Here is a 27,266-nt window from a genome sequence, read left to right on the forward strand (position 1 = left end):
GATATTGGTGTCCTATGTCAAATGTCTACAAAATATATCGAAAATATTGCCTCACATTTACTCGAGGACACGACGTACAAACACAAAGACGCAGTCTACCGGAAAAATACGGAACCAAAAATAAGACGTGCCAACTGTGAAGACCTCAATGGAACGAAATCAATACTTTCGAATGGCATCGAGGACCAATCAGAAGTCAGTCAGTTTTAATTCTGCCTTGGAACAGTCGGCTGGTCCAGATTGAATAGTCGCCATTAAACTACGGTTGGAATTATTTGATTTCGTTCGGTCAGTATCAACAACTTTGTGCTCTAAAAATACAGTTCTTCCTGACCATTAACAAGATTAATTGCCACCGTTCAATCAGATATTATCGGGTGCTACCTACAGTGAATCTCAGTGTAAGGATGTCTTCTCCGTGACGTGTGAGAATAGAAACAAGTGAAACACCAATCCAACATAACATGCAAGAATATGTGCGGTTCGTCACATTGAGAGATACGGCTTCAGTGAAAGGACATTTGCATGCTATGTGTACTCAGTAAAGTCGTTTATACGAGTTAGTAACACGTAAATCATATCGAGATATCGCTTATCTGCAGAAGCTGGACCTATGTAATTTGAGAACCTTAATTCTTTATAACGATGAATGGAGTCACTGTAGTAATTATAAGTAGTGTAATAAAAAATTAAATAAATATTTTAATAAATTCTTCTTCGTGTGACAACATGTACACTTCCACAATTAAATATTCAATAACATCATATTTAAAGTGATTGGTGAACTTGCAATTACTGAAAGTATGTGTTCAATATAATATCCTTGTAACAAGTGTAAATTAGGTATGAAAGTGAAGCCCAGAATATAATATTCTTGTTAAAGTGACGAAATCGAATTTTTGGGTGTTTAATAATTTACAACTGACCATTACGAGCTCAAGGTGCCCTCACATGCGCACGTCATATGACTGCACTGCGCAACAACGTCTGCGCAGGTGCCCCACTAACCTAACCTAACCTAACCTAACCTAACCTAACCTAACCCAAACCAACCAGTGCAAATTGGTTTCCTGCGCACAAATTTTGGAAAAAGCGAATGGATGCTCAGAAATTATTAAAATTTTGTATGGACGTCATGCCACAGGTAAGTTAATGATATTTATACTCTATTATGTCTTTTCGCTTTTTATAAATTCGCACGAAGGCATCAAAGTCGTGAGGTGGAAGATGCGCAAAGTCGGCCATCACCACTTACCAATAACGATATTACGCGCTCACACAATCCCCATATAACACAAATAGTGCTTATATGCGTGTAATACATCATAACACGTCTAAATCTACAAAATATTTCCACAAGAATTGTTTCTTGCAAAATTGATGCAGTGTAGATGTTGACGGAAACACGGGGCAGATTCATGCGTAACGTTGACCCAATCTAACTCACTATAAATAAGTATCATGTAACGAAAGAATCGGAATAAATATACGTGAATGACAGTACGTCATTTATTAATATATCTCGCCTCACAATAAAAACTGAAAATAAATATCTTGTACATTAATTTCAAACTTTGGTGGGCGCGGAATTCGGGGCGCACGTCAAACTTGTGGTACGATATTGGTGTCCTATGTCAAATGTCTACAAAATATATCGAAAATATTGCCTCACATTTACTCGAGGACACGACGTACAAACACAAAGACGCAGTCTACCGGAAAAATACGGAACCAAAAATAAGACGTGCCATCTGTGAAGACCTCAATGGAACGAAATCAATACTTTCGAATGGCATCGAGGACCAATCAGAAGTCAGTCAGTTTTAATTCTGCCTTGGAACAGTCGGCTGGTCCAGATTGAATAGTCGCCATTAAACTACGGTTGGAATTATTTGATTTCGTTCGGTCAGTATCAACAACTTTGTGCTCTAAAAATACAGTTCTTCCTGACCATTAACAAGATTAATTGCCACCGTTCAATCAGATATTATCGGGTGCTACCTACAGTGAATCTCAGTGTAAGGATGTCTTCTCCGTGACGTGTGAGAATAGAAACAAGTGAAACACCAATCCAACATAACATGCAAGAATATGTGCGGTTCGTCACATTGAGAGATACGGCTTCAGTGAAAGGACATTTGCATGCTATGTGTACTCAGTAAAGTCGTTTATACGAGTTAGTAACACGTAAATCATATCGAGATATCGCTTATCTGCAGAAGCTGGACCTATGTAATTTGAGAACCTTAATTCTTTATAACGATGAATGGAGTCACTGTAGTAATTATAAGTAGTGTAATAAAAAATTAAATAAATATTTTAATAAATTCTTCTTCGTGTGACAACATGTACACTTCCACAATTAAATATTCAATAACATCATATTTAAGTGATAAGTGATTGGTGAACTTGCAATTACTGAAAGTATGTGTTCAATATAATATCCTTGTAACAAGTGTAAATTAGGTATGAAAGTGAAGCCCAGAATATAATATTCTTGTTAAAGTGACGAAATCGAATTTTTGGGTGTTTAATAAATTACAACTGACCATTACGAGCTCAAGGTGCCCTCACATGCGCACGTCATATGACTGCACTGCGCAACAACGTCTGCGCAGGTGCCCCACTAACCTAACCTAACCTAACCTAACCTAACCTAACCCAAACCAACCAGTGCAAATTGGTTTCCTGCGCACAAATTTTGGAAAAAGCGAATGGATGCTCAGAAATTATTAAAATTTTGTATGGACGTCATGCCACAGGTAAGTTAATGATATTTATACTCTATTATGTCTTTTCGCTTTTTATAAATTCGCACGAAGGCATCAAAGTCGTGAGGTGGAACATGCGCAAAGTCGGCCATCACCACTTACCAATAACGATATTACGCGCTCACACAATCCCCATATAACACAAATAGTGCTTATATGCGTGTAATACATCATAACACGTCTAAATCTACAAAATATTTCCACAAGAATTGTTTCTTGCAAAATTGATGCAGTGTAGATGTTGACGGAAACACGGGGCAGATTCATGCGTAACGTTGACCCAATCTAACTCACTATAAATAAGTATCATGTAACGAAAGAATCGGAATAAATATACGTGAATGATAGTACGTCATTTATTAATATATCTCGCCTCACAATAAAAACTGAAAATAAATATCTTGTACATTAATTTCAAACTTTGGTGGGCGCGGAATTCGGGGCGCACGTCAAACTTGTGGTACGATATTGGTGTCCTATGTCAAATGTCAACAAAATATATCGAAAATATTGCCTCACATTTACTCGAGGACACGACGTACAAACACAAAGACGCAGTCTACCGGAAAAATACGGAACCAAAAATAAGACGTGCCATCTGTGAAGACCTCAATGGAACGAAATCAATACTTTCGAATGGCATCGAGGACCAATCAGAAGTCAGTCAGTTTTAATTCTGCCTTGGAACAGTCGGCTGGTCCAGATTGAATAGTCGCCATTAAACTACGGTTGGAATTATTTGATTTCGTTCGGTCAGTATCAACAACTTTGTGCTCTAAAAATACAGTTCTTCCTGACCATTAACAAGATTAATTGCCACCGTTCAATCAGATATTATCGGGTGCTACCTACAGTGAATCTCAGTGTAAGGATGTCTTCTCCGTGACGTGTGAGAATAGAAACAAGTGAAACACCAATCCAACATAACATGCAAGAATATGTGCGGTTCGTCACATTGAGAGATACGGCTTCAGTGAAAGGACATTTGCATGCTATGTGTACTCAGTAAAGTCGTTTATACGAGTTAGTAACACGTAAATCATATCGAGATATCGCTTATCTGCAGAAGCTGGACCTATGTAATTTGAGAACCTTAATTCTTTATAACGATGAATGGAGTCACTGTAGTAATTATAAGTAGTGTAATAAAAAATTAAATAAATATTTTAATAAATTCTTCTTCGTGTGACAACATGTACACTTCCACAATTAAATATTCAATAACATCATATTTAAAGTGATTGGTGAACTTGCAATTACTGAAAGTATGTGTTCAATATAATATCCTTGTAACAAGTGTAAATTAGGTATGAAAGTGAAGCCCAGAATATAATATTCTTGTTAAAGTGACGAAATCGAATTTTTGGGTGTTTAATAATTTACAACTGACCATTACGAGCTCAAGGTGCCCTCACATGCGCACGTCATATGACTGCACTGCGCAACAACGTCTGCGCAGGTGCCCCACTAACCTAACCTAACCTAACCTAACCTAACCTAACCTAACCCAAACCAACCAGTGCAAATTGGTTTCCTGCGCACAAATTTTGGAAAAAGCGAATGGATGCTCAGAAATTATTAAAATTTTGTATGGACGTCATGCCACAGGTAAGTTAATGATATTTATACTCTATTATGTCTTTTCGCTTTTTATAAATTCGCACGAAGGCATCAAAGTCGTGAGGTGGAAGATGCGCAAAGTCGGCCATCACCACTTACCAATAACGATATTACGCGCTCACACAATCCCCATATAACACAAATAGTGCTTATATGCGTGTAATACATCATAACACGTCTAAATCTACAAAATATTTCCACAAGAATTGTTTCTTGCAAAATTGATGCAGTGTAGATGTTGACGGAAACACGGGGCAGATTCATGCGTAACGTTGACCCAATCTAACTCACTATAAATAAGTATCATGTAACGAAAGAATCGGAATAAATATACGTGAATGACAGTACGTCATTTATTAATATATCTCGCCTCACAATAAAAACTGAAAATAAATATCTTGTACATTAATTTCAAACTTTGGTGGGCGCGGAATTCGGGGCGCACGTCAAACTTGTGGTACGATATTGGTGTCCTATGTCAAATGTCTACAAAATATATCGAAAATATTGCCTCACATTTACTCGAGGACACGACGTACAAACACAAAGACGCAGTCTACCGGAAAAATACGGAACCAAAAATAAGACGTGCCATCTGTGAAGACCTCAATGGAACGAAATCAATACTTTCGAATGGCATCGAGGACCAATCAGAAGTCAGTCAGTTTTAATTCTGCCTTGGAACAGTCGGCTGGTCCAGATTGAATAGTCGCCATTAAACTACGGTTGGAATTATTTGATTTCGTTCGGTCAGTATCAACAACTTTGTGCTCTAAAAATACAGTTCTTCCTGACCATTAACAAGATTAATTGCCACCGTTCAATCAGATATTATCGGGTGCTACCTACAGTGAATCTCAGTGTAAGGATGTCTTCTCCGTGACGTGTGAGAATAGAAACAAGTGAAACACCAATCCAACATAACATGCAAGAATATGTGCGGTTCGTCACATTGAGAGATACGGCTTCAGTGAAAGGACATTTGCATGCTATGTGTACTCAGTAAAGTCGTTTATACGAGTTAGTAACACGTAAATCATATCGAGATATCGCTTATCTGCAGAAGCTGGACCTATGTAATTTGAGAACCTTAATTCTTTATAACGATGAATGGAGTCACTGTAGTAATTATAAGTAGTGTAATAAAAAATTAAATAAATATTTTAATAAATTCTTCTTCGTGTGACAACATGTACACTTCCACAATTAAATATTCAATAACATCATATTTAAGTGATAAGTGATTGGTGAACTTGCAATTACTGAAAGTATGTGTTCAATATAATATCCTTGTAACAAGTGTAAATTAGGTATGAAAGTGAAGCCCAGAATATAATATTCTTGTTAAAGTGACGAAATCGAATTTTTGGGTGTTTAATAAATTACAACTGACCATTACGAGCTCAAGGTGCCCTCACATGCGCACGTCATATGACTGCACTGCGCAACAACGTCTGCGCAGGTGCCCCACTAACCTAACCTAACCTAACCTAACCTAACCTAACCCAAACCAACCAGTGCAAATTGGTTTCCTGCGCACAAATTTTGGAAAAAGCGAATGGATGCTCAGAAATTATTAAAATTTTGTATGGACGTCATGCCACAGGTAAGTTAATGATATTTATACTCTATTATGTCTTTTCGCTTTTTATAAATTCGCACGAAGGCATCAAAGTCGTGAGGTGGAAGATGCGCAAAGTCGGCCATCACCACTTACCAATAACGATATTACGCGCTCACACAATCCCCATATAACACAAATAGTGCTTATATGCGTGTAATACATCATAACACGTCTAAATCTACAAAATATTTCCACAAGAATTGTTTCTTGCAAAATTGATGCAGTGTAGATGTTGACGGAAACACGGGGCAGATTCATGCGTAACGTTGACCCAATCTAACTCACTATAAATAAGTATCATGTAACGAAAGAATCGGAATAAATATACGTGAATGATAGTACGTCATTTATTAATATATCTCGCCTCACAATAAAAACTGAAAATAAATATCTTGTACATTAATTTCAAACTTTGGTGGGCGCGGAATTCGGGGCGCACGTCAAACTTGTGGTACGATATTGGTGTCCTATGTCAAATGTCTACAAAATATATCGAAAATATTGCCTCACATTTACTCGAGGACACGACGTACAAACACAAAGACGCAGTCTACCGGAAAAATACGGAACCAAAAATAAGACGTGCCATCTGTGAAGACCTCAATGGAACGAAATCAATACTTTCGAATGGCATCGAGGACCAATCAGAAGTCAGTCAGTTTTAATTCTGCCTTGGAACAGTCGGCTGGTCCAGATTGAATAGTCGCCATTAAACTACGGTTGGAATTATTTGATTTCGTTCGGTCAGTATCAACAACTTTGTGCTCTAAAAATACAGTTCTTCCTGACCATTAACAAGATTAATTGCCACCGTTCAATCAGATATTATCGGGTGCTACCTACAGTGAATCTCAGTGTAAGGATGTCTTCTCCGTGACGTGTGAGAATAGAAACAAGTGAAACACCAATCCAACATAACATGCAAGAATATGTGCGGTTCGTCACATTGAGAGATACGGCTTCAGTGAAAGGACATTTGCATGCTATGTGTACTCAGTAAAGTCGTTTATACGAGTTATTAACACGTAAATCATATCGAGATATCGCTTATCTGCAGAAGCTGGACCTATGTAATTTGAGAACCTTAATTCTTTATAACGATGAATGGAGTCACTGTAGTAATTATAAGTAGTGTAATAAAAAAATAAATAAATATTTTAATAAATTCTTCTTCGTGTGACAACATGTACACTTCCACAATTAAATATTCAATAACATCATATTTAAGTGATAAGTGATTGGTGAACTTGCAATTACTGAAAGTATGTGTTCAATATAATATCCTTGTAACAAGTTTAAATTAGGTATGAAAGTGAAGCCCAGAATATAATATTCTTTTTAAAGTGACAAAATCGAATTTTTGGATGTTTAATAATTTACAACTGACCATTACGAGCTCATGGTGCCCTCACATGCGCACGTCATATGCCTGCACTGCGCAACAACGTCTGCGCAGGTGCCCCACTAACCTAACCTAACCTAACCTAACCTAACCCAAACCAAGCAGTGCAAATTGGTTTCCTGAGCAGAAATTTTGGAAAAAGCGAATGGATGCTCAGAAATTATTGAAATTTTGTATGGACGTCATGCCACAGGTAAGTTAATGATATTTATACTCTATTATGTCTTTTCGCTTTTTATAAATTAGCACGAAGGCATCAAAGTCGTGAGGTGGAGGATGCGCAAAGTCGGCCACGACCACTTACCAATAACTATATTACGCGCTCACACAATCCCCATATAACACAAATAGTGCTTATATGCGTGTAATACATCATAACACGTCTAAATCTACAAAATGTTTCCACAATAATTGTTTCTTGGAAATTGATGCAGTGTAGATGTTGACGGAAACACGGGGCAGATTCATGCGTAACGTTGACCCAATCTAACTCACTATAAATAAGTATCATGTAACGAAAGAATCGGAATAAATATACGTGAATGATAGTACGTCATTTATTAATATATCTCGCCTCACAATAAAAACTGAAAATAAATCTCTTGTACATTAATTTCAAAGCTTGGTGGGCGCGGAATTCGGGGCGCACGTCAAACTTGTGGTACGATATTGGTGTCCTATGTCAAATGTCAACAAAATATATCGAAAATATTGCCTCACATTTACTCGAGGACACGACGTACAAACACAAAGACGCAGTCTACCGGAAAAATACGGAACCAAAGATAAGACGTGCCATCTGTGAAGACCTCAATGGAAAGAAATCAATACTTTCGAATGGCATCGAGGACCAATCAGAAGTCAGTCAGTTTTAATTCTGCCTTGGAACAGTCGGCTGGTCCAGATTGAATAGTCGCCATTAAACTACGGTTGGAATTATTTGATTTCGTTCGGTCAGTATCAACAACTTTGTGCTCTAAAAATACAGTTCTTCGGGACCATTAACAAGATTAATTGCCACCGTTCAATCAGATATTAACGGGTGCTACCTACAGTGAATCTCAGTGTAAGGATGTCTTCTCGGTGACGTGTGAGAATAGAAACAAGTGAAACACCAATCCAACATAACATGCAAGAATATGTGCGGTTCGTCACATTGAGACATACGGCTTCAGTGAAAGGACATTTGCATGCTATGTGTACTCAGTAAAGTCGTTTATACGAGTTAGTAACACGTAAATCATATCGAGATATCGCTTATCTGCAGAAGCTGGACCTATGTAATTTGAGAACCTTAATTCTTTATAACGATGAATGGAGTCACTGTAGTAATTATAAGTAGTGTAATAAAAAATTAAATAAATATTTTAATAAATTCTTCTTCGTGTGACAACATGTACACTTCCACAATTAAATATTCAATAACATCATATTTAAGTGATAAGTGATTGGTGAACTTGCAATTACTGAAAGTATGTGTTCAATATAATATCCTTGTAACAAGTTTAAATTAGGTATGAAAGTGAAGCCCAGAATATAATATTCTTGTTAAAGTGACGAAATCGAATTTTTGGGTGTTTAATAATTTACAACTGACCATTACGAGCTCAAGGTGCCCTCACCTGCGCACGTCATATGACTGCACTGCGCAACAACGTCTGCGCAGGTGCCCCACTAACCTAACCTAACCTAACCTAACCTAACCTAACCTAACCTAACCCAAACCAACCAGTGCAAATTGGTTTCCTGCGCACAAATTTTGGAAAAAGCAAATGAATGCTCAGAAATTATTGAAATTTTGTATGGACGTCATGCCACAGGTAAGTTAATGATATTTATACTCTATTATGTCTTTTCGCTTTTTATAAATTCGCACGAAGGCATCAAAGTCGTGAGGTGGAGGATGCGCAAAGTCGGCCACGACCGCTTACCAATAACGATATTACGCGCTCACACAATCCCCATATAACACAAATAGTGCTTATATGCGTGTAATACATCATAACACGTCTAAATCTACAAAATGTTTCCACAAGAATTGTTTCTTGCAAAATTGATGCAGTGTAGATGTTGACGGAAACACGGGGCAGATTCATGCGTAACGTTGACCCAATCTAACTCACTATAAATAAGTATCATGTAACGAAAGAATCGGAATAAATATACGTGAATGACAGTACGTCATTTATTAATATATCTCGCCTCACAATAAAAACTGAAAATAAATCTCTTGTACATTAATTTCAAAGTTTGGTGGGCGCGGAATTCGGGGCGCACGTCAAACTTGTGGTACGATATTGGTGTCCTATGTCAAATGTCAACAAAATATATCGAAAATATTGCCTCACATTTACTCGAGGACACGACGTACAAACACAAAGACGCAGTCTACCGGAAAAATACGGAACCAAAGATAAGACGTGCCATCTGTGAAGACCTCAATGGAAAGAAATCAATACTTTCGAATGGCATCCAGGACCAATCAGAAGTCAGTCAGTTTTAATTCTGCCTTGGAACAGTCGGCTGGTCCAGATTGAATAGTCGCCATTAAACTACGGTTGGAATTATTTGATTTCGTTCGGTCAGTATCAACAACTTTGTGCTCTAAAAATACAGTTCTTCGGGACCATTAACAAGATTAATTGCCACCGTTCAATCAGATATTAACGGGTGATACCTACAGTGAATCTCAGTGTAAGGATGTCTTCTCGGTGACGTGTGAGAATAGAAACAAGTGAAACACCAATCCACCATAACATGCAAGAATATGTGCGGTTCGTCACATTGAGACATACGGCTTCAGTGAAAGGACATTTGCATGCTATGTGTACTCAGTAAAGTCGTTTATACGAGTTAGTAACACGTAAATCATATCGAGATATCGCTTATCTGCAGAAGCTGGACCTATGTAATTTGAGAACCTTAATTCTTTATAACGATGAATGGAGTCACTGTAGTAATTATAAGTAGTGTAATAAAAAATTAAATAAATATTTTAATAAATTCTTCTTCGTGTGACAACATGTACACTTCCACAATTAAATATTTAATAACATCATATTTAAGTGATAAGTGATTGGTGAACTTGCAATTACTGAAAGTATGTGTTCAATATAATATCCTTGTAACAATTTTAAATTAGGTATGAAAGTGAAGCCCAGAATATAATATTCTTGTTAAAGTGACGAAATCGAATTTTTGGGTGTTTAATAATTTACAACTGACCATTACGAGCTCAAGGTGCCCTCACCTGCGCACGTCATATGACTGCACTGCGCAACAACGTCTGCGCAGGTGCCCCACTAACCTAACCTAACCTAACCTAACCTAACCTAACCTAACCTAACCCAAACCAACCAGTGCAAATTGGTTTCCTGCGCACAAATTTTGGAAAAAGCGAATGGATGCTCAGAAATTATTGAAATTTTGTATGGACGTCATGCCACAGGTAAGTTAATGATATTTATACTCTATTATGTCTTTTCGCTTTTTATAAATTCGCACGAAGGCATCAAAGTCGTGAGGTGGAGGATGCGCAAAGTCGGCCACGACCACTTACCAATAACGATATTACGCGCTCACACAATCCCCATATAACACAAATAGTGCTTATATGCGTGTAATACATCATAACACGTCTAAATCTACAAAATGTTTCCACAAGAATTGTTTCTTGCAAAATTGATGCAGTGTAGATGTTGACGGAAACACGGGGCAGATTCATGCGTAACGTTGACCCAATCTAACTCACTATAAATAAGTATCATGTAACGAAAGAATCGGAATAAATATACGTGAATGACAGTACGTCATTTATTAATATATCTCGCCTCACAATAAAAATTGAAAATAAATCTCTTGTACATTAATTTCAAAGCTTGGTGGGCGCGGAATTCGGGGCGCACGTCAAACTTGTGGTACGATATTGGTGTCCTATGTCAAATGTCAACAAAATATATCGAAAATATTGCCTCACATTTACTCGAGGACACGACGTACAAACACAAAGACGCAGTCTACCGGAAAAATACGGAACCAAAGATAAGACGTGCCATCTGTGAAGTCCTCAATGGAAAGAAATCAATACTTTCGAATGGCATCGAGGACCAGTCAGTTTTAATTCTGCCTTGGAACAGTCGGCTGGTCCAGATTGAATAGTCGCCATTAAACTACGGTTGGAATTATTTGATTTCGTTCGGTCAGTATCAACAACTTTGTGCTCTAAAAATACAGTTCTTCGGGACCATTAACAAGTTTAATTGCCACCGTTCAATCAGATATTAACGGGTGCTACCTACAGTGAATCTCAGTGTAAGGATGTCTTCTCGGTGACGTGTGAGAATAGAAACAAGTGAAACACCAATCCAACATAACATGCAAGAATATGTGCGGTTCGTCACATTGAGACATACGGCTTCAGTGAAAGGACATTTGCATGCTATGTGTACTCAGTAAAGTCGTTTATACGAGTTAGTAACACGTAAATCATATCGAGATATCGCTTATCTGCAGAAGCTGGACCTATGTAATTTGAGAACCTTAATTCTTTATAACGATGAATGGAGTCACTGTAGTAATTATAAGTAGTGTAATAAAAAATTAAAAAAATATTTTAATAAATTCTTCTTCGTGTGACAACATGTACACTTCCACAATTAAATATTTAATAACATCATATTTAAAGTGATTGGTGAACTTGCAATTACTGAAAGTATGTGTTCAATATAATATCCTTGTAACAAGTTTAAATTAGGTATGAAAGTGAAGCCCAGAATATAATATTCTTCTTAAAGTGACGAAATCGAATTTTTGAGTGTTTAATAATTTACAACTGACCATTACGAGCTCAAGGTGCCCTCACATGCGCACGTCATATGACTGCACTGCGCAACGTCTGCGCAGGTGCCCCACTAACCTAACCTAACCTAACCTAACCTAACCTAACCGAAACCAACCAGTGCAAATTGGTTTCCTGCGCACAAATTTTGGAAAAAGCGAATGGATGCTCAGAAATTATTGAAATTTTGTATGGACGTCATGCCACAGGTAAGTTAATGATATTTATACTCTATTATGTCTTTTCGCTTTTTATAAATTCGCACGAAGGCATCAAAGTCGTGAGGTAGAGGATGCGCAAAGTCGGCCACGACCACTTACCAATAACGATATTACGCGCTCACACAATCCCCATATAACACAAATAGTGCTTATATGCGTGTAATACATCATAACACGTCTAAATCTACAAAATGTTTCCACAAGAATTGTTTCTTGCAAAATTGATGCAGTGTAGATATTGACGGAAACACGGGGCAGATTCATGCGTAACGTTGACCCAATCTAACTCACTATAAATAAGTATCATGTAACGAAAGAATCGGAATAAATATACGTGAATGATAGTACGTCATTTATTAATATATCTCGCCTCACAATAAAAACTGAAAATAAATATCTTGTACATTAATTTCAAAGCTTGGTGGGCGCGGAATTCGGGGCGCACGTCAAACTTGTGGTACGATATTGGTGTCCTATGTCAAATGTCAACAAAATATATCGAAAATATTGCCTCACATTTACTCGAGGACACGACGTACAAACACAAAGACGCAGTCTACCGGAAAAATACGGAACCAATGATAAGACGTGCCATCTGTGAAGACCTCAATGGAAAGAAATCAATACTTTCGAATGGCATCGAGGACCAATCAGAAGTCAGTCAGTTTTAATTCTGCCTTGGAACAGTCGGCTGGTCCAGATTGAATAGTCGCCATTAAACTACGGTTGGAATTATTTGATTTCGTTCGGTCAGTATCAACATCTTTGTGCTCTAAAAATACAGTTCTTCGGGACCATTAACAAGATTAATTGCCACCGTTCAATCAGATATTAACGGGTGCTACCTACAGTGAATCTCAGTGTAAGAATGTCTTCTCGGTGACGTGTGAGAATAGAAACAAGTGAAACACCAATCCAACATAACATGCAAGAATATATGCGGTTCGTCACATTGAGACATACGGCTTCAGTGAAAGGACATTTGCATGCTATGTGTACTCAGTAAAGTCGTTTATACGAGTTAGTAACACGTAAATCATATCGAGATATCGCTTATCTGCAGAAGCTGGACCTATGTAATTTGAGAACCTTAATTCTTTATAACGATGAATGGAGTCACTGTAGTAATTATAAGTAGTGTAATAAAAAATTAAATAAATATTTTAATAAATTCTTCTTCGTGTGACAACATGTACACTTCCACAATTAAATATTCAATAACATCATATTTAAGTGATAAGTGATTGGTGAACTTGCAATTACTGAAAGTATGTGTTCAATATAATATCCTTGTAACAATTTTAAATTAGGTATGAAAGTGAAGCCCAGAATATAATATTCTTGTTAAAGTGACGAAATCGAATTTTTGGGTGTTTAATAATTTACAACTGGCCATTACGAGCTCAAGGTGCCCTCACCTGCGCACGTCATATGACTGCACTGCGCAACAACGTCTGCGCAGGTGCCCCACTAACCTAACCTAACCTAACCTAACCCAAACCAACCAGTGCAAATTGGTTTCCTGCGCACAAATTTTGGAAAAAGCGAATGGATGCTCAGAAATTATTGAAATTTTGTATGGACGTCATGCCACAGGTAAGTTAATGATATTTATACTCTATTATGTCTTTTCGCTTTTTATAAATTCGCACGAAGGCATCAAAGTCGTGAGGTGGAGGATGCGCAAAGTCGGCCACGACCACTTACCAATAACGATATTACGCGCTCACACAATCCCCATATAACACAAATAGTGCTTATATGCGTGTAATACATCATATTACGTCTAAATCTACAAAATGTTTCCACAAGAATTGCTTCTTGCAAAATTGATGCAATGTAGATGTTGACGGAAACACGGGGCAGATTCATGCGTGACGGAATCGAATTTTTGGGTGTTTAAAGTCTTCGCAATCTTTGGTGTTACGACTGTAAGCGTCACTACGAGTGGCGTCGATTTGAAAATATAGTAACAATTTTTGTGGCGAGGGCTTTTGTTCGCCATCTTAGCAAACCTGTATCATGACTGAAGACCTTTCAATATCACTGGGCATGATGTTAGAGTACTGGCAACAGGCGCCTCGATGCCTATTATTGCTGTGTCCTAGAATGAATCCAAATTTACCGCAGATAAGACCTCACATGGCAATAAAGACGAAGGTAAATGTAATACGACTGCCGTCGGGACGCCATCTCAGAAGACTAGGACCTTCACACAATATCCTTGGTTAACTTTGGGACCGAATTTATTAATTCGACGTCCGGCGTCGCGAAGCCGTCATAGGCCACCAGAAATGTGACCTAAAACCTTTTTGGTTGTCATAGGGAGCGACTTTAGAAAACCGACGCCAGCCGTCGCGTAGCCTTCAGGAGACGCCAGGAAAGGTGGTAAACCCTTTGTAAAACTCTGAGCACGGTGGTAGAAAAACGACGGCAAGCTTAGCGACGAGAACGGTCATAGCGTCGAGGGGATAGTGGCGTATACTCAGCCTAACCTCGTCTGCTGTGAAAATTGGCGTCCTTCGATGACATCGGGATTTCCGCCATTGTGCGTACGACGGGTTTGGCAACGACAACACAACTTTAGCATGGTACTGATTAATAAAGCAAAGTGTGAAAAGACTTTCCTTAAAAGAAGCTTCAAACCTAAAACTCTCAACTTCGATCTTATTAGGTTTGTGGCAGACACGAAGCTATGAATGTGTGTAAGGGAGTACGCCCCACCTAAGACTGAAGACAATGGCGGATGACATCCTGTTCCGCTGTAACGAACGATAAACTTTCAAGATTAACTTCAAGTCTAAATGAAAGGAGATGGTTAGTACGGCGGTCGTATTACCTAATGCTTGAATTAAGTGACATTTTAACGAGGCAGGAAGCTGAGGCAGTGAAGATTTTGTCAGGATGAGAATAGGGAAGGAGACGCATAGCATCCACCATGTTTTGTTCTCAGCCAACAGATTGGCCACGGGGATACAAGATTAGCTTTCGTTTTGAAAGGCGCATTGGCACTGAGCTATTAAATTCTATAAACTCTACTGTCACTCTTTCTTAGGTACAAATATTATTCTAAAGTCCTCAATCTACGTTCTAGAACAGGGGTTATCAAACACTTTTGTTCCTGATATCCTGATTAAATCAAAGAAACGTTTAGTATCCCATACAAAATAACTTGGAAGTAATGAGAACATAAATAATGCTATACGTATATGAATAAGGATTTGTGGTACCCCAAGGGGGTACATGTACACTAGTTTGAGAACCAGTTTTCTGGAACAAGCGAAACTCCTCCATTATCAGAACTGAATCTGAAGACAATTTATTCTTAAAAAAAAAAAAACTCTCGTGTACAGCTGAAGGTATTTCTGTTCGTAACAACACGGAATACAACCATTTCAATGCTTTTTTCGACACGAAGACAAAGAAATGTGAACCGAATGGTAATTAGCATTCCCCGAATTTAACCTGTCCCTAATCTCTACTTAAATTTATCGCAATGCCTTACAAATGTCTGTTCACAGCACTTGGTTTTTATACACAGTTTCATGTTTATGTTCCCGTATTTTACTCCTAATTCTAACATAATTCACTCCGTTTGAACACACAGGGATCCCCCTACCTCCATTTGTAGTTGTCTCCCGCACAGTAAAACACAGGTTGCCCCAAAAAGATGTATACGCCAAAGCAACTTTGGTGGCCACTTATCAGTCAGCTGCTCACTCATAAAAACTGTGCCACGAAGCTAATGGTGGTCACTTTGAACACTCACATACTATTCGATAATTCACAAAGTGCCAATGCCTCCGTATTTAACGATTTAGTTTCAAAAATGTCTTTATTTCTCTCATTGGATGTGTATAAAGATATTTTTTGAACACCCTGTATGTATGAATAACAATGGCCGAGGTAAGAGGGAGGTTTATAAGCGGTTTTCCCTCTGTCTGGTAAACCCTATTGCATATCTCCTGTTACCCATTAACCACATTAGTGCCATATGTTACTCTTTACCTGGGCTCCAGGAAGATGAGAGGGGTAGCTTCCCGGAAGTACACGAGATTTACGACCGCAGCTCAGAACTTTGGTACTACTCATTTAATCTCTTAGACTCCTAAATCCCGACATTAAAACTAAAATTACCGGGATTTTTCTCAGATCTAGACGATGACACAGATTTATTATTTATATATCAAATTCGTGGTGTCAAGACATAACGGGCGAGGACGAAAGTTACGCGCTCCTAAATTGATTATTAATAAATTTCATAATCGGGAATCTATTTTTCGTGTCGTTCCGGGGATACCAAAATCGACTGCTGATCCTGGGGTCTCGGGTTCGATTCCCGGCGGTGCCCGAATTTATAACTTGTGTTGGGCAAGGCCGTGGTCTAGGCAACACGGAGTTTTCCTCCGTGGCATCCCAACAATTACTCCATTCACACACAGAAGAAGGCAATGGCAAACCACTTCTGGATCATCTGCCAAGAACGTATATGAACAGGTCCCAGTCCGAGAAAAGGATGGAAGGATCCTGTTCATATGGACCTGTCGTCACACAGAACACTAAATATAATAAAAAACTGAATAAAACTACGAAAGAACGAGAGAGGGCAGTCAGTAATGGGGGGGGGGGGTTACATTTTAACGTTGCACCGAGGGCCTAACCATCATACCATTCGTCTCCGTCGTATCTGGGAAGACGTCCCTTCTTTCAAAAGAAATTTGTCGTGAATTCTGCACATGTTATAAATTTAAATAACTTAAAAATTATTTTTTTATGATACACCCGCTCAGTCAGACATTAACCACAGTGGAAATTCATCCTTAATAAGCTGTGTCATTATTAAAATTTCACGCCGAGTGAAAGTAATACGTTGTGTTAAATTTTGTAGCGTTCAGTCACAAGAAAACTTCGTGCATTATTCTGTTCATAAAAGGGTCGTGGATCTGGCTACATAATTTAACATAGAACTACCTCGGTCTCGCGCTTTGCCCCACGTATGAGCATTACGAAAGTCTCTCGTGCAATAAACCACCTTCATCCAGTCGCAGCTGGACCAAAAAGCCTTTGGACAAGCCACGTGACGTGACCTGATACGAAGATCGTATCCCGAAAGCCCTTTACGATCGGGTGAGCCGTGGACTGTTACAGAAAAGTAAAACCACGGCGAATGAGGAAGTATCAGAATCCGTATTTGGTAAAATAATTTATTCACAAAATATAACATAAAAATATTTGACAAAAAGTGAAATTAAAATACGTTTTGAAATGAAATCAAGTAAACCTAAAATAAAAATAAAATAAATTAGGTAATATAAGACACACAGGCTAAAAGACCGGACGAAATTCAGAGTTATTGACTCTTAAAACATGTGGTATAAATAGTTACCAGTGGGCACAGAAATGTTAAAAGCGAAGAAGAATCTTAATAAATCCCGTTGAGGCTTTGTGTGATCCCATAACAAAAACATCCAAACCTTAGAGAAGTGTATGATTTACAATTATTGTAAAAAAAAAAAATTACTGTAAATGTAATATAAAAACGTAAATGGGAGAGAATTTTATCGAAGTTTAAGGAAATATTTTTGTACAACACAGACCAGTGTGGATCGAGACTGATCGATATAAAATCATTTAGGTTTTAATTCCGTAAAGTTTTCTATATATATATATATATATATTTTCAACGCAACAGAAAGCATGGACAGAAACAGTTACCTCGATTCAGTGCGCGTGAGACAAGACCATTTATTCACTGTAATCGACTAAATCTGTTGAAAAGACAACTTTCCCCCAAAACTTTCCAGGCAGTTTGTTTACCGCCAGCCGGACAAAACTTCATCCTCCACACCGCGTAATTCAAACCCGGCCAATTCCAAAGTTTACGTCCCTTCCATTAGAAACAGAACGTAGGTCTTTTATATTTTCTTGTGGCTAGGAAAGCATCGACATGGCACTGGAACCGACGGAGACAGAACGCATTGAAGTTCGATTTTGTTACTCGTGACACAAAACTCCGGAGGGTTAGGTCCACCAGACCAGAGATAGAGCGAGACAATGCAACGCGTTGCTAGAAGAGAATTTCGGACACATGACAACTTACGTATTAATTATTTAAAGTGTTATTTCATTTTTTATAAATTAATAAACAATCATCATCAAATGTAACAGTGAAGAAAATTCATATTTTATTTCGAAAAAAACTAGGTCTTTGTTGCCTCCATCATCAGGGCGATGAGTGTTTATCGTCCTGATGATGTAAGCACGAAGGGCCTCTGAAACGTCGGTAAACGTCTACCATACTACACGGGGATACAACCCAGAAAACAGCCATATTCGTATTCATCGCCGTAAAATACTCAAATCCTACTGACATTTGACAATTTGAAAGATGCTAAGTGCCCAATCTAACTGCCAGACAAAATAACACAACAAAAATACAAGTTCAGATTGTGTTTTAATTAGATCTTTTAAAATCCACTTCTGTTGAACCAAAGTTAAAACTTTCCTTACTTTCCACGTTGAAGAATGTTTGAAGAAATTTGTATTATTAACGTATCTAAAGTTAAGCAGTTCTTTTTAAGCAAAAATTTCGTTTCTTTATTGAGTTTAATGCAGTTAAAAGTCTTGACTATAAATTTTCTACAGTTACATTTCCTGGTTGAATTATATTAGGAAGCAATTAATTCTTGAGAACTTTTATAAGTTTGTGTCAATGCGCACACAACACTCGTCCTAAACTTCCTAACAACACAATTATATTTACTGAGATATGCTCTGAAAGTTTCTATAGCTCAAAGTGAAAACATTTTCTCTTAGACGTAGTTAAATGAATAATGTTGCACGATGTATTAACTGAACAGTAAAAAATATTTGTCAGCAATACAATACGATCAAATGCTTCGGAAATGCAATAACAAATCAAAATTAAACCCCAAGCAGACAAATGACAGCGAGTAATATTTTTTTACGTTCTCGAGCTCAAGTCTACAATCTAGACTTTCAAGAACACGCCGTGTTCAATGACGAAGCTTTTCATACGTTTCGGCAAACAATTCAGTTGCCATCTTCAGGGTGGGTATATTTATCTCTGGTTTCATCGCGGCTGACTCCCTCAGCACACTCTTGTATCGACGTCTGTTTAGACACGCGACCAAATTCTGACGTACAACGACGCACTTATATTTTCGTCTTTTGTTCGTGACTGTTACATACAATTTCTACCCCACGCGTAATTCATGCACTCCATTATGAAACGTCCGTAATTGACTCGGGGTTTATGTACAAATATGTTTTCTAAGTCAAATCCCTCCCCGCTTTAAATCTCTCAAGACCTGTTCAACACAAAACATCGCAGGTTACAAGAGGTGGGCGTACGAATGCTAATTCGAGCAAACAAGATATATCTTTACAAAGGTGGATCACTACCGCCCTAAGATACCGCAGTGGCTGTTTGGAGAACTACTCAATTTTCCTCTCACTTCGTACAAAAGCCCATTAATTAGTAAGAAGACATCATCATACATCACAACAGTCACCAAAAGCGTAACAAACAAAAGACGACTACTGCAATAACAAGCGTGCAATTATTACAATACTAGTCTCATGTTTATCCATCCATTAATTCCCAGTTCCAACTTCCCATAATCCTGTTTTACCGGATGTGTACATTCGGAAATACAACTGGCATAATTAGTGTCACGGGAAAGACACCCTCCCCCCCCCCCCCCCACACACACACACACAAATATTCAGTCAGTAATCAAAATTTCACTGGTAACTATCGACAATTGATTAGTTTACATGTCACATCTTCCCGGGAGTTTCCCATATTAAGACGCAGATTTAAAATATACGAGATAAAGCGGAAACTAATCGCGATAGATCGATAACTCGATAAATAAAAGTGGGACACATATAAAGCATGGAAAAGATAAACAATCCTTTACAAACCTTCTTTAAATTTTAAAAAAAAAACAGCCTAAAATATTTAATTTATTAATAATATTTAAAAGTATGATTTGATGTACTCACGGCGATGAATACAAAAATGTCTGCCTTCTGGATAAATATCTAATAGCCCAAAAGACAGAGATTTTCGTATTTGTTACAAATTCAATCACAGATTTCGTCTAACATCGCTATTTTTTTATATATATATAAATTTAACAAATTAAGAAACACGTGTCTGCACTAAAAACAATTTCCATAAAATTACTATCAAATATTTCATGAAGACTTTGCTGGAATTAATTTCGTAATAGCTAAGCCGCCTTGCTCACTGTAACGTGTTTAAGGATGAATAAGGAGACTTAAAACGTTCCACTTGTAAAATAAAAAACACTTGGCCATAATTGCTCTCTTGCTAATCCACTCGTTTTCCGTGGTACGTCACAATTCATGCCTGCATATATTCGTCAACATCTTTTACACACTGGCAAATTTCTAAAAAGACAACACGTCAAAATATCCCAGAACACTTCATCGTACTCGCCGCGGTAAGAACCCAAATATAAATTTATTTTCTTTAAACCGTGGAATCTTGATTTAAAAACACTGTTTAATCTTCAGAGGTAATTAATGAACAGGTAAGTATTAAAAACGAGAATGTCGTGACGTCACTCAAAGAACCGTGCTATTACGCAACGTTCATAACAATATCAACACAGATTCATGACTGTGATTTCAATCAAGAAATCAACAAAATTGTCTTTCATATTTCCTTCACGTTTTACAAACAATTATTTATGAGAAGATAAAGTTGCGTCATATTGTGATAAATATATATTTGTTTAAATCTTGTCAGTCTAATCACAATAAAATTCCTATTAAATATTAAAATATTACCATAATTAACATTTAAATATTTAAAATACATTAAAATGATGTTCTCTATCGAAATGTTTTAAATATTTAAATGTTAATTATGGTAATATTTTAATATTTAATAGGAATTTTATTGTGATTAGACTGACAAGATTTAAACAAATATATAAAAATAAATAAAAATAAAAACAATTATTTACTAATCAGAATAATAAATACTCCAATTCTGTATTTGTTTCTTCATACTGATATTTAATGAACAATTAATATGATTTAATTATTACCTTGTGCCCACTGAACTGTCAAAAACATTTGCACTGTTTGGATTACAGACCTTCATGAATATTTCCCAATAGCAGTCGAAAACTTGAGACAATATTTGTGAAAGTTAAAACTTGTTTTGTGTACGGTTAGCTGGTCACAGAGCTTGCCAAACACGTAACTCGATAGAAACCACGAATTATTCAAATGGGTCCTGTTCCCTTTATAAGTCTGTTTCGTGACCACTGGTTTACTTCATCCGAAACATAAACACTTCGCAATGTGGCGTCTTCAGATAACGCGAAATCTCTGTTTATAAAGATACGCAAAGCGTCTGTTTTAAAATATTAAATAAATTCAAACAGAGAACTGAAAATCCTAGACGTAAAACCGAAATTAATAATGAAAGATATGCAAATGAAAGTATACGACTTAAATAATGAGTAATAAGTACAAGAAACTGTTCTATCACCTCCCCGGGCGTGCTAAACGTCCAGTCCATCTCACCCTCATTGCTTTAGTCACCCTAATCATAATTAAGATGTGACGTTATCATGGCGGTCCAGAGCCCGTGTGGAGGCAGATTCTAGAATAAAATCCTCTGCCTCTGTCGGGGATCGAACCCCGATTAATCCAGTACGTCTCATTCATAAAGTATTATAATAAATGTTTGTAACTACAAGTCCAGGCCATAAACAAAACATTCTTCATAATCTGTAAGTATTAGTTGTTAATATAAAAGTAATCTTTGATATACAATTTATAATTCCACTTTGTCCTTTTTTTAATTTTTTTTTTCAAAAAGTCTTTAAAATGCAAAATATGGAAGTTTGCGAAACTGTGTCTGCGAGATTTAACGTACACTAGGGATTTTCTCTGTTAAACTTGTAAGCAGACATCTGAACGCCTTTGGTGTACTGAAATCGAATTAACTGCACATTTAAGAGGGACTCAAGCAGGGGACACGCTTAAGCCAGGAAGATTCCTTATAGAAATTGCAAAAGCTTCCATTCCAGGATATAAGACGTAAAACCTGACCGAGTACAAAATCCTTTCGCCTATCCACGAAGCCGTAACAAGGTCTCATTTTCGTAATTCATTTTACATAATTAATTTAAGTGTCGGTTTTAACCATACATTTTTAAGTATCCTTATTACACAGCGTATAAACTGGCTTTAGAAACAAATATCGCAGATTAAGTTTGGTGTAGTGGAAAGCTTAAAATCTGCATTAACTGTTAAAAGAGGCATCAACTTTAATCAGGTGATTAAGAACCATAATCAAGTATCTAAGATAAAGGACTATTCTAAAGGAATACGCTAAATACACTTTTGCATTTTCCTTCTATTACAATTTTCCTTAAATGTTTGACCACAATTCTCGTCAAATTACGCAATTTTTTTTTTTTTTTTTTTGGGGGGGGTCAATTATCTCCTACCCGAAAATAATAATTTTGTTTTTAATAGATGTTTTATCGACTGTGAATCTTTCTTTTCAAACATTCGCATTCATCAATTGTCAAGGACATTCAATTTTAACTCCATACCCCACGCCGTAGGCAACGATTTATAAATATAGCTATAATTTTAAATAAAGCACTGAAAAGAAAATTAACTGAGGATATATTATTAGAGAAACAGGGAAAGACTTGGATCTACGAAGAAGATGCAGACTAGGAAAATGGCGAAGAACTATTAATAGTTTCCGAGACGTGCCACGTCGAGAAGAGATTCAGAATCTTGTTTATGCATTAGCTTATTTCACATCAATTTCGAATCGATAATAACACAATTTGCAAGCGGTTCGCCTCTGAACATTTGCCGAAGCCAGAAAGCCAACTCCCCCTTCCAATAAAACACACACAAACACAATCTACAGCTTATAACCCAGAGCAAGGAACTTTCCATTCACCGCTCTTACCTCAAAGGCATGGGCGTAGGTGACTGACAAGCAACGTGGGTGATTAAGATGGCTGTCTTCCGGGCTGTAGCGCCGTGTAGCCGACGTTTCAGAGGTCCTTTATGCGTCTGGTCGGTTGGTACAGACGAGAAATGTATACGAAATTTTAGTTCGAAAATCTCAAGGCAGGAGTCCAACCGAGAAACCTAGAAGTAGATAAGACGACAATTTTAAATTGCGTGTTGACCTAAACAGGACACTACGGACTGCAATGGATTAATTCGGTTGAAAATAGAAAAACTGTGGGGATTTTGTGAAACGGTAATGAGCAGTAGAGTGGACAGTGTCTTTAAAATATTTTCTTCAGCACATATTCCAAAAGGGGATACTGTCAAATGACGCATATACGCGGTCTTCGGCGGAGAGAAGCTACTGGTTGGAAACCGTCCGATTGATGACAAGTCAACATACAGAGCCTGATTTTAAATACTGTATATCAGTGGTATTCAACCTGGGGTACGCGTACCCCCGGGGGTACGTGAAATTTTTAAAAATATATATATTATTTTATGATAAACATTGAATAATCAGTAATGTAATTTAATTAATTTATTTTAAATGTAGATTATATACTATGTATAACTTGAATTATACACCAACAACTTTTTGGGGGTACGAAGTTGAAGAGAAATTATATCTGGGGGTACGCGAACAAAAAAGGTTTAATACCACTGCTGTAGATGACAGAAATTGGTCACAAACGCAACCAAATTTCTACCTGCGTTCCTTAAACGAGATACTTTTATGATTTGGTTGTATGTCCCGTCTACACGTAATGGACTGTGTTTAAAGCAGCTTACCTGTTTAGGCAGAGTGGACTGCGTATGCCTGGTTACCGGTGGAAAAGCTCTAATTGAACTGAAGTGGTTGGTTGATGTTGCGGGGTGGAAGTGGTTGGTCCTGGGGCAGGGGAGGGTTGGACGTTGTATGGAAAGACGAGTCTTTGGGTATTAGCGGATTTTAACAGGATTTTTTTAAAAAAAATGGGGTTCTTGCTATCTGGTTTAATTTACTTTAAATAAACGACAATTTTAACGCTACTGAACTATGTGAAAAGTTTTATAGTACGAGCCCACGAAACAGCAAACTTTGCACTAATTAGTATCAAGGCGTTGCGTTGACAACAACGTGGTTTCGAAACGTCATAAGCGAGCCAAGAAACATTTCAGATATATGTAATTACACCGAGGATATGTCTGCAAAATAAACCACACGACATATACATACGTAGACAACATCTCGTACGAGCTGAATGCCACTAAATTTGGCATGCAACCCACTCTAAAATGTTAACGACATATAAACCCTACTTAAGTTAATTCCTAATGAATGATCTGTATGAAACTGATTGAGTGTTACACTGATATTACATAACTTTGGTTGGGATTTATCTAACAACTGCTAGTAACATGCCCCACATACAAACCCAGTTACAAATGACAGGATAAGTCCGGGCTTTGTGTCGGACGAATGGTTAGAAAAATATTACGTCAACGCAGTAGAATTTAACAGCTGAGGCACTAACCTAACTACAATATATAAAAATAAACGTATAAATATTATTATATTTTCATATTAGTAACCGTACTCCGTTACGAAATTAATAAATTATTCTTTAATTCAGCGATATTAATTGAATAAAAATTTACTTGGATATTATCCATCGTCTAGTAATAAAACGTAAAAAACGTAAAACGACGTTTCGGAGATGGGGCAGGTAGTCACATACGACGAGTATCAAGTACCAAGTATAATCCAATTTTAAAAGTTCTCACTGTGATAATCTGTATAAAAACAAACTTAATTTACATAAATATCGTCAGAAACTGAATAGTTTTTACAATTGTATTTTTAATATTACGCATCTAAAATACATTAAAATAATGAGTTTGAAATAAAATAAACATTTCGTGTTTATGTCAGAGAAAAGAGGCTTATACATTTGTATTACGGATAAGGATGGGTTGAAGTTATCTAACCAATCCATTATAAGGAGAATGGATCTGTATGCAGGAACATGACAGAACTTTTTTTTTAAAAAAAGGTTCAAAATTCAGTGAACCTGGGTCCCCGTTACATGTCTACGCGATTAGAGCGAAAGTCGACATCTGCTTTCCAGGTCACTGACGTCATCATCTCGGGTTACACGGAAAAAATAAATTTCTGCAGTAATATTAAAACAGCGTTATTACTTTTTTATGTTATGCGTAGACTTTTCTTGTATATTCAATATAAAAAAATTGCGAACTTTGTCAAGTAATTCCTATGCTAAAAAAACAATCCCTATCGATGTGACGTACACAATTATGTTTTCGTCACAAAAAATAAATAAGAATATCACGATACGCGAATTATAAGACCAATGTTTCTTTGTCTATTTTTAAAAAAATAAATTTTAAATCTAAACGGTGTTCACGCTTAAGAAGATATTTATTTTTATTGTTAGATTAACACAAAACGTACCTCATAGTTAGACCGCTATGTTTTCGTACTGTGTTTGTCCGTGTTATGTCTAGATTGGCACGGGCAGAGATAAACTGCACAGATGTCGAAACATCATTGAAAGCAATCATTGTCAGGACATCTGTTTTCCTTTGTACACTAACACAATAACAGCCAAGAATCGATGTTTCCAAAATCGATTCTTTCGCTACACTCACAACTGGTGATGATAAATCAGCGCCACTGTAGGACACAATGACATGACATTCAATGTCGCTTCGTTTTACACAGATTATTTGCGTTTATAATGAAATATTAACCACTTTTAGTTCACGTGACGCAGTGCGTACAAGTTTTATCTCACGCAGGATGGCTAGAAGATTTTGATATTTTGGCCTTGCAGGAATCAGTCTTAATTCAAAGCGTTATTAAATAAAGTTTTGCGTTAACATATTTTAACATAAAATTTACAGAACTCTGGTCGGAAATCTGAATGGAAAATGCCACTTGGAAGACCAAGTTGTAGATGAGGGGATAATATTAAAATGGATTATAACAGTGTGTGTGTGAGTGTGAGGATACGGAATGGATTAACCTGACTCTTCAAAAGCATCGACACTTTTCTGCAGTGCGATGTTTCACACAGCAAAGAAACTGTGAAATTTAAGGTAGCCGGGCACTACAAGCCCAATCTAATTCCACGTGGACTTGCATCCATTTAAAATTCAACGGAATTGGATTAGAAGTGACGTTACCTGGTGACCATCAACACGTCGTCTAGAAACCGTCCCTAGGGGGGGGGTCACTGTGAATCTCAAAGTAAATTGAGTACACTACCAACACATGGGACCACGAGCGGATCAAATTGTTTGTCAGAAAGACGGATTATTTTTTGCATTTGAATCTGCGCGGAATTTGGTCTATTCATTAACTGTATATTATTCAATGCAATTTGCGTGCTTAGAATTTTGATCAGATACGGTATAAGCTGTTACCCGAGTCACGAGTCGTCCTAGCAGTTTTGGACAACTGGACGCTAGACGCCAAGAGACGTCGATTACGAGAGACAAATTAAGAAATAAAAGCCCCCCCCACCCCCCCCCCCAGGATACATTTCGGCGAAAGCTAACGACACGACACTTACAAGGGGTCACGTATGACGCAGGTCAGCCTCAGAATGACGTCTGTCGCATTGCAAATTCTAAAACGCTGTCAAATTATTTAATTAATGACAATTATAATAAAATCTTCCCACTTACGCGTACGTCACCCAACTTCTAGAAAAGGAATCGGATGTTTTGAGGT

The 27,266-nt window shown here is 37.3% G+C and overlaps 1 protein-coding gene across 1 annotated transcript in view; it reads right to left on the minus strand.

The window, feature by feature from the left end:
- Positions 1 to 24,409, minus strand: part of LOC110834961 (uncharacterized) — a 99,443-nt gene extending 75,034 nt beyond the window's left edge. The window contains exons 1-2 of the mRNA XM_087354735.1: positions 24,320 to 24,409; positions 23,481 to 23,665 (exon numbers count right to left, since the gene is read on the minus strand). Of these exons, the coding sequence (XP_087210861.1) occupies positions 23,481 to 23,491 (11 nt within the window). The 5' untranslated portion in view covers positions 23,492 to 23,665; positions 24,320 to 24,409. The remainder of the gene's footprint in view (positions 1 to 23,480; positions 23,666 to 24,319) is intronic.
- Between the last annotated feature and the right edge of the window lie 2,857 nt (positions 24,410 to 27,266).

This window comes from Zootermopsis nevadensis, unplaced genomic scaffold (assembly GCF_977971745.1).
Source record: "Zootermopsis nevadensis isolate Lab colony 2312 unplaced genomic scaffold, Znev_1.0 Znev_ptg000023l, whole genome shotgun sequence".
Classification (NCBI taxonomy): domain Eukaryota; kingdom Metazoa; phylum Arthropoda; class Insecta; order Blattodea; family Termopsidae; genus Zootermopsis; species Zootermopsis nevadensis.